Source organism: Mastigoproctus giganteus, chromosome 3 (assembly GCF_048544385.1).
Source record: "Mastigoproctus giganteus isolate SK-2022 chromosome 3, ASM4854438v1, whole genome shotgun sequence".
In the NCBI taxonomy this organism is placed as follows: Eukaryota; Metazoa; Arthropoda; class Arachnida; order Uropygi; family Thelyphonidae; genus Mastigoproctus; species Mastigoproctus giganteus.
The window spans coordinates 243,330,318-243,343,175 of record NC_143577.1 but is presented as its reverse complement, the minus strand read 5'-3'; the positions used below and the strand labels follow the sequence as shown (position 1 = coordinate 243,343,175).

The 12,858-nt window shown below is 38.0% G+C and overlaps 1 protein-coding gene across 4 annotated transcripts in view; it reads right to left on the bottom strand.

Annotated features, from left to right (window-relative positions):
- LOC150088979 (uncharacterized) overlaps window positions 1-12,858 on the bottom strand; it is a 129,743-nt gene that overhangs the window by 101,368 nt on the left and 15,517 nt on the right. For all 4 annotated transcript variants that reach the window (XM_090369740.1, XM_090369742.1, XM_090369743.1 and 1 more), the window contains exon 2: window positions 11,989-12,019. In XM_090369740.1, the coding sequence (XP_090225866.1) occupies window positions 11,989-12,019 (31 nt within the window). The remainder of the gene's footprint in view (window positions 1-11,988; window positions 12,020-12,858) is intronic.

Genomic DNA, 12,858 nt, shown 5'->3' with positions numbered 1-12,858 from the left:
AGCAAAACAGCATTAAAACGTTTCCCACAGCGACTTGAAAAATTTTCTTCCACGCTAATTTAACTGCAGTACGGTGGCTTGTTACGTAGTTCCGAGATCAGCATTTTAAAAATTAAGTATATTGCTTGTAATATTTGCGTTATATGCATTTATCCAAAGTCTAGTCATAACTCAGTACAGCACTAGGTAATGGACAGCTTACTCGAACATTGTATAATAATTAATGCAACGCAGTTACATCTTCGAAGATAACGGCAGATAAGAATTAAAAAGCAATGTCTGCACATGGCACGAAGCCTACTAAGGTAAGAAAAAGCTGAATTTGAAAATTAAATTACACATTTTGAAACGAATCAATTCCATTCAATGACAAGTGGATCATTTAAGACTGGCAGATTCAACTGTAAGAACATTTATAATTAATAAATTGGTTATGGCTAGACCGGCTATTATAATTGAAATTGAGAGACTTCTAAGAACTTCTTAAAATTATTGAAGAGGCTTTATAATTCAAGTTTTTAACATAGATGAAACAGGACTTTTTTTGGAAACGAATGCCTAAAAAGAAGAAAAAACAGGCCAGGCTTCAAAGCGGCAAAGGATCGGTTGACTTTATTGTTGAGTGGTAACTCTGTAGGAGATTTTAAAGTAAAACCCCTTTTTATTTACTAAGAAGAGTGCCAAACTACAACCCAAAACTGACCAAAGATATGAAGACTCAACAGGCAAGAGCCATCGGATTAATAGATTCTTGATTTTAATTATAATTTTGATATGTAATGTAGTTACTTACCACATAATTATATACATATGTAACGGAGAATATTTTATATATACAGATTTTCAATATTAAATATTTTGACCGACATTTGGCATCTTTTCACTACCCCTTAATATTTGTGAGTCGAGGTGGTATACACCACGACTCACAAATACACGTTACATTACGGGAATATGGCACTCACTTAGCATTCTGTTTTTCCAGAACAAATTATCAGCATTAAGCGGGGGTCACCTGTACTTGAATTTTATGATTTCTGGTTGATTGGAGCCCCCCAGGGTTCAGTGCTGGGCCCATTACTGTCAAGTGTATTTATTAATGAAATCGATGCAGATATATCAGGTTTAATGTCCAAGTTTGCAGATGATACAAAGATTGTGAGGGTTGTTAATGATACTAAAGAGTATGCTACTGAACAGGATCTAGAAAAGTTAGGTAGGTGGGCAGAGAAGTGGCAACTGAAGTTTAATATTGACAAATGCAAAGTATTGCATATGGGTAGCAGTAACCCAAGAGGAACATACCAACTGTGTAGTGCTACACTCAGGGAGGTGGAGAATGAAGGAGAGCTGGAGGTAATTGTGCAGTCAGATATGAAGTTCTCTGAGCAGTGCAGACGGGCTGCCACAGCAGGTCATGGAGTGTTGTCAATGATATATAGGAATTTTGCAAGCAGAGACAAGGAAGCGATTATCCCCTTGTTTAAGGCAATGGTCAGGCAACACCTTGAGTACTGCATATAGGTCTGGAGGCCTCATTTTAGGAAGGATGTAGAGTTGCTAGAACAAGTACAGAAGGGCAACAAGATTAGTAAGAGGAACAAAGGGGTTCTCTTACTAGAAGTTTAATTTCTATCAGTTGCAGCATCTGGAGACTAGGCACCTGTGAGGTGTACAAGGCCTTGAGTAGTTTCAGCAGGCTCAATGCTCATGGGATACATCTGCTTGCTCAGACTAAGAGCCTGAGGGGGGCATAGATTCAAATTGAGGAAAGACAGTTGTAGAATAGATGTGTAGAAGTTAGCCTTTAGCCAGCGGGTAGTTGATTGCTGGAACAGACTACCATCTGTTGTGGAAGTTGATAGCTTAAATAAATTTAAGGCTGAACTAGACAAACATTTGGAGTGATCAGACTATGTGAAATGGGAATGTGTTTTTTTTTTTTGGCTGATGCTCTATAAACTTGCTTTCTTGCATCATATGCCTCAATTAATGCTATCTTTTAATACAGCAGAATGCAAGGTCTTAACAGCAATCTCAAAATAACTTATACACTTGGAGTTCAACTAAAATCAGCAGAGGAAAAGATTAGGAGTTATGACAGGCCACAAAAGGCCCATGGTGTTCTATCGATTTATTGAACATTTGCTTGTAGAGATAGGGAAGTCATAATACCACTGCATAAAGCAATTTTGCAAGACCACAAACGGAATTTGACCACTGGTACGAATATCTTTGTGGTTTCAAGAATAAATCCCCTGAACATTTTACAATGCATTTTTGTAGCAGACATCATACTCACACAGATAGTTTATACAGCGTGTCTCAAAAATATTGGTACAAACGTTTAGGGGAGGTAGGTAACATCTAAAGGAATGTGAATCGCATAGGAACCCATAACCGGAAACGTCACGGGAAAGTAGTAGCAGAGGCACAAGAAGCAGAAATGACACGACAGTAATTAGCGGCAAACATTTATTTGACATAATATTAACAATGGAGTACGAGATGGATGCATTTCATGATGTTACAACAAATGCTCCAAGGTTCCACCATGAGACGCAATGCATGCGCGACACGGCATGGATTGGCAGACACGGTCAAACATGCCTGGAGTTTGACAGTAGCAGAAGCGTCTCACCACGAGATCCATTTCCGTCTCCGCAGGCAATTCATACACGATAGATTTAAGGGCCCCACAGAAAGAAATCGAGGCTCGATAAATCAGGTGAGCATGGGGGACAGGCAACAGGGTCCACCAAGGCCAATCCATCGACGCCCAAAACACCTGTTCAAATGGTCACGAACACACCTTCCATAATGGGCAGGCACCCCGTCATGTTGAAACATCGTCAAGTAACCCTGGTAGAACTTGTTCAAGAAAGATCCGATATTTAGCGGAGTTCATGCGTGATGGTAACAGGTATGGGCCGACTAAGCAGTCACTGACCATACCTGCCCACACACTTATTGCGAAGCGATGTTGTGCCGCATGAGGGCGCACACCGCGTGGCCCTCTGCTAATCCATATACTAGGTGCATGTCTGCCAGCTCACAGTTCGTATATCGATGCATGCTCTTCGTGCGGCAACTACTGCTTGAATGAGTAATCCAGAAATTTTCCCCCTCGCGAACTGATGAACAGCGCCTTGTACTGACTTACGGTGACGTTTCCCTATGCAATTCACATTCCTTTAGATGTTACCTACCTCCCCTAAACGGTTGTACCAATATTTTTGAGACACCCTGTATACTATACAAATATCCTGTCTAAAGAATTTCCTTCTACACACAGTCAAACCTTTTTAATTAACTGGCAATAGACACTGTTAAATACTATTAGAGCAAGGAATACAAAGTGAAGAGCCTATTAGAAGCCCACAGCTTACTTCCACTACAAAACAAGAGCACCATGAAGGAAACTCCTCAGATAAGGAAGATAGAATGAGATGTAGTACTATGTTAAATAATACCCTACAGTAAGGTAGGGTATTATTTAACATAGTACTCTGAGCTACCTGCAGCTATGCAGCCCAATTTTAAGACACTGAAATAATTACTTATAAGATTGTAATATTTCTTGCCTTTTTTGTACAACCCACTTAGCCAGTCGGCTGTGTAAAAGGGATGAAAGCAAACAATTGCTACAATAAACAGAATAACAATAACAACAAAAAATAGTAAGCAAGTAATTATTTAAAAAAAAAAGCAAACAAATACAGACGGGCCTCGATTAACGCGATTAATTCGTCCCGCGAGCACATCACACAAAACGGAAACGTGTTAATCGAATATCATAACCAATAGGAAAAATTATAATTGGTCCTTGACCTTCTGGGAATGTCCATAAAGAATTTTAAAAATACCTTTTAAATAACTTTTTAACTGTATATAACGTAAAAGATAATGAAAATAATTATGGAATTAAATGTTTATTGCATAAAACAGCGGTTCTTAAACTGTGCGCCGTGGAATATTTTAAATTTTCGAGGGAAACACAGCGATACTCGACATCTGTCGGACACCGCGCGAACTGCTAGCTCGAGGCAGTTCACAGTTTCACCATTTCTTATTCAGTTATTTGGACATAACTACTAAATGAAACTGTTGGGTATTTCTTTTGGTCTGGGTGCGTCTTGAAAATTACTGAGACATTAAAGGCGCCGTGAACCGAGAAACTTTGGGAAACACTAACATAAAATACACAATGAAGAAATTACTGTTGCGGAAATATTCAAACAGTTGACTTTCTCTTTTCATCAATCAATTTTCGATAGCCGATAACAATCTTCTCTGGGTCCTGGCGAAATAAATATCGCAGAGACCATCAAACCTTTTGTTTGAGATTCTATGTGATACGAAAAATTTCATCTAATTCTTTTACCATTATCTCCTTCGCGGTAATATTTTCATCTGGCTCATTTAAAAATTTGAATTTTTAAATGCAAGTCTGCATTGACTTTATTAGCAGGAGACAAACACGTCTTCTCCCGATGGTTGATGGAACACACCGAGGCGGGCGGCAGGCAAACGTTTGTTTAAAAGTAATAATATATATTTTAAAAATACAGGCAAACTTGGTTATAACGAGCACAGAAATCACGGCTGTAAAGAGCAAAAACCCACAATGATTTTAATTTACACGTACAGTGGATTCCGGTTATTTGGGCCACCGGTTAATCAAGGGCAGCCGTTTATTTGGGGCAAATCTTAAAAAATAGAAACCAATCGAGAAAATAGCCAGGGTTTACTTTAAATTGGAACAGCTTGCCATTTAATTGGGGCAGGAGACCGCAGCACTGGAGATTACCCTACGATTGTCTCCGACGGTACCACGCGGTTCGGTCGAAATTGCGGAGGTCACAACCATAAAACAATAAGCAGTCACCTGTTTATTGGGCCTTTCTGTTAGTGAAATCTATCATAAATGGACAGTAAACTCGATCTTACTGAATTTGCAATAATACCGACAGCTGGAATTCTGTGGGTTATTATGGTAAATGTGTTTACACTTCCATGAAATATTCAATCATATAAAAAAAATTAATTTTCAGATCTTCTCTTCATTCCTATTTTTTAAGCTTCATAACTAGTTACTCCGTTCTCACTCGCACGTATTGTGTTACTTGCAATTTGTTTGTGCTGTGTTCTTTGTTATTGATTGCTTATCTTTTTACTGTTTTAAATTTTAACCCCCACTCACAAATGTCAACTAGTTCATATGCACATATTAATTTTTTAATTGGTAAGGTAATAAATGGTAAATTTGTGCTTAATATATCTTTGCTTTTATAGCCTGTGGACAATATTCCTCCTATTTTCTCTAATTAGAATCACCGTTTAATAGAATTAAAATTCAATTCACAAACATGGTCACAATGACCAGCGCATACCACATATCGTATAGTGACGGTACTTTACTATGTTGAGTTCGTCGTAACGTGATTTGATTGTACAGTGAACTAATTGTAAAGGGGGGAAACTTCGGATAATTGGAGCAGTCGCTTAATCGGGCCGAAACGCACTAGTCCCAAATAACCGGAATGGACTGTATTTCCACACAATCTCTCACTGCTATAACGAGCATACTACCCAGACATACCGTACAAATTAAAAATGAAAAGGGCAACTTAGCTTTTATGAGCACCCGCAGTGCATCGGATTAGCAGCTGGTTTACGACCGTGTCCTTTCGGGGATGGAAGCTATACAATAGTGCATTGGCATTCCACCTGTCGCATTAGCATATTTACAGATGTCTTGTATTCACTGAATCATAAATTTATTTCAGGACTTCTAAATAAAAAATATGTAGGTACAGTAAGACCCCGTATAATGGGGAATACGTTCCAAGACCCACCGTGGATGGTTGAAACCACGGATATAAGCAAACATCTGCTGACCCCGTATATAACATGATTTTCTTGTACATATACACGTATAATAAAGTACAGCAGACTCAATTTACCAGGACACTTCAAGACAAAAAAAATAAATAAATAAAATTCAAGCAATAACTATAAATCATAAAAAAGTGACAAAAACTGGTGTTATAAGGCGTAATTGGGAGATTAGTGTACCTATTTGCAACCCCTGCTGTCTTTCACACCTACCACAAAAAAAAAAAAAAAAGTTTGATTTAGCGCGTCACGTCGATTGTTGAGTTCCGTCATAACGCAAAAGGACAAATTTGTTTTATTTATTTTAGGGATGTCGGAAATTTTTTTATAGTAACTGTTGTGCATCCATTAAATCTCTAAAGAACCATTATCATGTTGGTGACCAAACCGCACTAAGAAAATAAAGAGAAGCATCGTATTGGATACACAAGTAGTACGTGTTAAGGTTTGTCGTTTTTTTCCGTGATTAACCGCAGATAACTGAACCAACAGATACAGGAGCACAACTGTACATACTGATACTGTATTTTTTTCTCTCTAATATTTCTTTAATCTGTTTTTATCAAGTTATTGAGAATTAAAAAAAAAAAAAAAGGTAGATTTAACTCATCACTGATATAGCAAGTAACCGTCTGTCCCTTGATGCTCATTATAACCGAGTTCGACTGTATATATTTATACATAGTTTAAATTTTATTATATTGACTAAAGGGGGGAAAAAATTTATAGAACACAAGGAGCAGCAGGGTGTATTAATACACAACTGAATATTTGTTGTTAACTGTTTTATATCAGTGATGTCAACTAAGTTGAAACTACACAAACTGTGGTCCTTACCAAACAAATTTTTACCCGCTCCCAAATAAATACATTACAGTGAATTCCGGCTATTTGGACCACCGGTTAATCAGGGCAGCTGTTTATTTGGGACAAATCTTAAAGAACAGAACCTAATTGAGAAAATAACCAGGGCTTTCTTCTTAATTGGGACATGCCATTTAATCGGGGCAGGAGACCACAGCACTAGAGATTACCCTATGATTGTCTAACTATATTTCTATAGGTCACAACTATAAAACAAAAACAATTAGCAGTTTCCAATTTATTGGGCTTTTCTGTTTGTGCAATCTATTATAAACGGGTAGTAAACTCAAGCTTACTGCATTTGTGACAATACCAATAATTGGAATTGTGGGTTTCTACGTTATTATGGTGTAATGTATTTCTGCTTCCATGAAATCTTCAATCATATAAAAAACAATTTTCAGAATCTTCTCTTCATTCCTATTTTTTAAGCTTTGCAGCTTCCTACCCCATTCTCACTTGCACGCATCGCGTGTTAGCTGCAATTTTTGCATGCCGTGTTCTTTATTATTGATTGCTTATCTTTTTTATTGTTTTAAATTTTAGGTCCCACACCCAAAATGTCAGTGAACAGAAATATCAAGTAGTTAGTATGTACATATTACAGTATGTATTAATTAAGCTATTCGTGCAAGCATAAATTTATTTTTATTTTGGTAACCCGTGGAAAATATTCTTCCAATTTTCACATATCATTTAATTTTTTAAATTGGTAAGGTAATAAAGTGTAAATTTGCACTAATATATCTTTACTTTTATAGCCTGTAGATAATATTCCTCCGATTCTTGCTCATTAGAATCACCGTTTAATAGAATTAAAATCCAATTTACAAACATGATCATAACGACTGGCACTTACTACATATCGTATAGCAAATGGTATTTTACTATGGTGAGTCTATCATAATGGACTCTCCATAGTAAAATAAGTTTTGATCATACAGTGAATCAACTGTAAGGAAGGGATCCACTGTATTTTTAATTATTTTTGTGAAACTTTGCATAATTGAGGCAGATGCTTAATTGGGCCAAAGTGCACCAGTCCTGAGGGATCCCAAATAACCAGAATCCACTGTAGTTGTGATTTTAGAATTAGCATTAGTAGAGGCATACGATGCAAGAAAGCAAGCTTATGCAGCATCAGCCAAAAAAAAAAAAAAACCTCCCATTTCATCCCTGTCCAGCTCAGCCTTAAATTTATTTAGGCTATCAACATCCACAACAAAAGATGGAAGCCTGTTCCACCAATCAACTACCCACTGGCTAAAGGCAAATTTCAGAACATCTATTCTACAACTATCTTTCCTCAATTTGAAACTGTGCCCCCATCAGGTTCTTAGTCAGAGCAAGACGAAGAATCCCATCAGCATTCAGCTTGCTCGACTAATTCAAGGCCTTCTACACCTCAATCAGATCAACTCTCAGGTGCCTACTCTCCAGGCACTGCAATTTGCAGAACTTAAGCCTTTCTTCCAGCAACTCTACATCCTTCCTAAAATGAGGCCTCCAGACCTGTACACAGTAATCTAGGTGTAGCCTGACCATTGCCTTGTATAACGGGATTATTAACTCCCTGTCCCTGCTAGCAAACTTCATATATATCACTGACAAGACTCCATGACCTGCCCTGGCAGCCCGTCTGCACTGTCAGTGAACTTCATATTTGACTGCACAATCCCCCAGGTCTTTTTCACTTTCTACTTCCCCGAGTGTAGTACCACTCCGTTGGTACGTTTCTCTTTGGTTACTGCTACCCATATGCAGTACTTTGCATTTGTCAATGTTAAACTTCAGTTGCCACTTCTCAGTCCATTTGCCCAACTTATCTAGATTCAGTTGGATTAACAACCCTGCCAACCTTTGTATCATCTGCAAACCTGGACATTAAACCCGATATACCTTCATCAATATCATTGATAAATATACAAAACAATAATGGGCCCAACACCGAACCCTGGGGAACTCCACTAATAACATTTGTCCACGAAGAGCAGTGTCCATTGATTAACACACTCTGTTGTCCCCCACTCAACCACCCCTTAATCCATTGTAGCAGCTTACCCTTGGTGCCATACCTCTCCAATTTGTATAGCATTCTTCCATGTGCAACAGTATCAAAAGCTTTCCTGAAATCCAAGTATATGATATCAAAATTATTTTTGGCATTCAGTTCATTTGTGACCACATCATAGTAAACAATAAAATTGGTCAGATAAGACCTCCCTTTGACAAACCCATGCTGTGCCTTAACTATTACTGCAGTTTTGTCACTAGATGATCCTGCAATGCTTTTTTAACCAGTGATTCCATTATTTTCCCTGGAACACAAGTTAAACTAACAGGTCTGTAGTTACTTGTGTCACCTTTTGAAGCTCCTTTGTGAATTGGGGATACATTTGTACACTTCCAGTCCATGGAGACCTCCCCCCCCCCCCCGAGTCCATGGAAGCTCTCATAAATATGGCCAAGTGTTTGCTGCCTCCTTTAATATAACTGGATAGATCCCATCCACTCCAGGTGCCTTCCTTATGTTTTAACTTCAACAATTTCTCCTCCACTTTGCTCTCAGTTATTACAAAATCACTCAGCTCCCTGTTAGCGTTTGATAAATTTCTGGCCCTCACCTCATTGAATAACTCCTGTGTGAATGTAGATGCAAAATACTCATTCAGTTTATCAGCTACCTGAGCATGATCATCGACAGTCAGCTCTATATTAAGTGGTCCAATCTGATTCATCCCTTCCTTCTAGAGTTTACATAAGTAAAGAACTCTTTGCTGTTTTTCTTTGCATCCTTTGCCAAAGATTTCTCATAATCTGCCTTTACCTGCCTAACCTCCTTTGTGACTTGATTACAGATGAGTTTATACCTGCCATAAGGTTCTGTATCGCCTGATACTTTATATGCATCCCATACATTCTTCTTCTCTGCCACTAGCCTCATTAATTAATCTGACATCCATTTAGGCCTAAACCCAGAACAGTATTTCTTAGTTGGAATGAAAAGCCCAGTAGCCGACAACATTAAGTCCCTGAAGGCTTCCCATTTAGAATTCACTGTTGGTAACATCATTAGTTGATCCCACTGTACAGAATTTAAAAACTGTCTGAGACCTCTGTAGTCACCTTTAAGAAAGCAAAATCCCTTTCCTTTAGCTTTGATGGTAGCTACATCTTTATACAATTCCCACACCAGTACATTGTGATCACTGTCACCCAGCAGTTCCTTTATCTGCAGATTCTTAATGCACGATGAATCTCTACTGATAATCAGATCAAGAGTATTACTCCCTCTGGTTGCCTCTCAAACACGTTGCTGTAGAAAAGAGTCATCCAATAAATCCACAAAAGTCTTGCTAGTTTGCAAGTGGCCAACCACAAGTTCCAGTGAATATCTGGAAAGTTAAAATCTCCCATTATAAGACATTCTGATTTACTGGCCCACTATTTCTCTGCACAATTGCTCATTATACTCATCAGATTCATTAGGCCTATAACCTAATGAATCACCTACTCATTTTTCCTTTCCCAGTGCTTATTTCACAACAAACAAACTCAACACTGCATTGTCCACCGGCATCAACTGGATGCACTTCCATAGATTTTGTGTGTTTCTTAAATAACAGCATAACCCATCCCTTCTTATACACATTGTACTCCCCAAATTCCAAGTCTGCACTACCTATATCTGTGTGACATCTCTGATATCCCAACAATATCTGCCTTTGATGTCTTGACTAGCACTTCAAGCTCAACAAATTTATTAACTACACTCCTAGCATTGGTGTACATGCAAGTATACACGCACCTGTTCCTGCTCCTAGCCATCCTAACACAGCCCATGTATTTACTTGTTCCATTATGACTCCCAGCAGTCCTGGAAATCTCCATTACCTTGCTTTCCAGTCTGCTGCCCATTCTAATAGAAGCAGTGAAAGAATCACTTTTGCCTCTGCCTGCGGCCACTGTTAACCTTCTAGTCTGTGTATCCCAACATGCTAGCAGTTTTCCGACCCACATAACACTGCCTCGATAGCATCAGCAAATATTCTTGCACCCTTTCAATTTAAGTGTATCCCATCCCTGTAGAAGCAGTCTCTCCTGTCAACAAGCACAGACCAGGCTGAAAAAAATTCTACCCCTTGAGCCTTGCACAATCTCTCCAGGGCCAAATTGATTGACAAGGCTCTCATCATATATTCCCCCCCATTGTGTCTGGGCAGAATTGCAGACACTTCCAAATTTAACCCTAACTCGCGACTTTTTTCCAGCACTGACGTGTACTTGTTAAGTAAACCTGCAGATCTCTTACTCTTAAGGTTTAGTGCCAACATGTACAACAATATCACCTTTTGTGACCTTAAAAGATATCTGTCCTTCAGTGTCATCAACTTCTGCCCCTGGCAAAATACCCTGGTCATGTTCCACCTATCCTTCTTCCATAGCATATTCCCGTCTCCCTGACAATAGTCCCCAACAATAACCAGTTCCTTTGGGACCAGCACATTCTGCCTTGGAGATTGCCTCTGTGTTGCCTGATGCACAGGAGTGCTCTGTCGTTGAGCTGGGCAGCTGAGAGCCTGATGGGCCCCATTATTAATTTCTTGGAGGGCATTTACCCTACACCTCAAGCTCTCGTAGACATCCATCAGAACGCTGAGTTGGCGCCTAATTTCTTGACACTCCAGACACCTAGCACACACAAAGGCATCCTCCCTGGCTAGATCATGTCCTGTTTTTAGAAAGGTCGGCAAACATTTCACATTTTTTGAGACTGATGCGTTGGAGAATCGCTCCCTTCGTTTCTCCCCTGAGCCACACCACTCTCGGTAGTCTGTGATCTTTGCTTCGCAGCTCTAGTCTGGGTCATGATTTCCGTTTAAATACAATTTAATTAACAATAAAATTTAATAAGATTAATATTTTAGATCAATTGAAAATACTATAATAAGCCAACAGATTCCTAATACAGTGCTTCGTATTACGCTATCTAGTTAAACTTTATACCTTACGCCATCAGTTCAATATATATATATAAATATATACATACACATTAAGCTATTTCTTATCGACTACAATATGGTGACTAGTTCAACAATACTGGCGCCAACACCAAGTCGGAACTTCCAAAAATCGCTGGTTAAATTCAAACTAAGAAGCTAACGAACGCTACCAAACCTATTTAACATCTCCGTTATTTTATTATGAAATCAAATCAATACTTACCCAGTCTGGGTTGTCCCATAACTGCTGTATTCTAAATAAAAGAAAAAATTCATATAACAATAATATTATGAAACAATTTCATATAATAATAAAAATTTTCCACATAGAGTGGATCCCACTATTTCTGATCACTTTGTGACCCAGCTAAAGTAACACTAACAGAAGAAACAGAATGAAGTTGTTCAGCAAGTTTATTGATGCAGAGCAGAAATGTTTAAAATGTGGAAGAGGGAAAAAAAAAAAAAAAAAAAAAATATCCAGCAATATTAGAGTAGATACTTTGAGAATAACGGCACATTCGGGGATTCACAAGATGCCGTTATTTCAATTTTCCCGTTATCTAATCTAGAAAGTTTTATTTTTAATATATTTAATAAAGAAATAATGAGGCTAAATAAGAAATAGAAATTAAGAATGCAATTTGATTAACTGCACATAAAAAACAAACACATCAAAGATCCAATGTTATATTCTGCCATTAATACACCCATTCTATTTTCTATTATTATTATATCATTTGTCACTAAGCTTTAATGTTGTTCTTTTATTCTCTGTATGAGGTTTATCAACTTTAGTAGCCATAGTGAGGAGTTTTTAACTTATAATAAATGCAAAACAGTGGCATAATACAATCAGTACAGAATTCACTTTCAAAATGGCAAACTTAAATACAGTAACCACGCGACTAGCAATTTTTCTTTTTTTAACACTGCAAGTCATCTGCACTCTGTATAAACACCCAATCTCAATATACAGTTAGCTCGAATGTTCCATTATTTGGGGTTATTTTGACAGTCTACTGTATTTCTTCAAGAAAGACAAAACTGTCGTAATGATTCTGTAAATCCATAACCATCAAAATCAAGAATT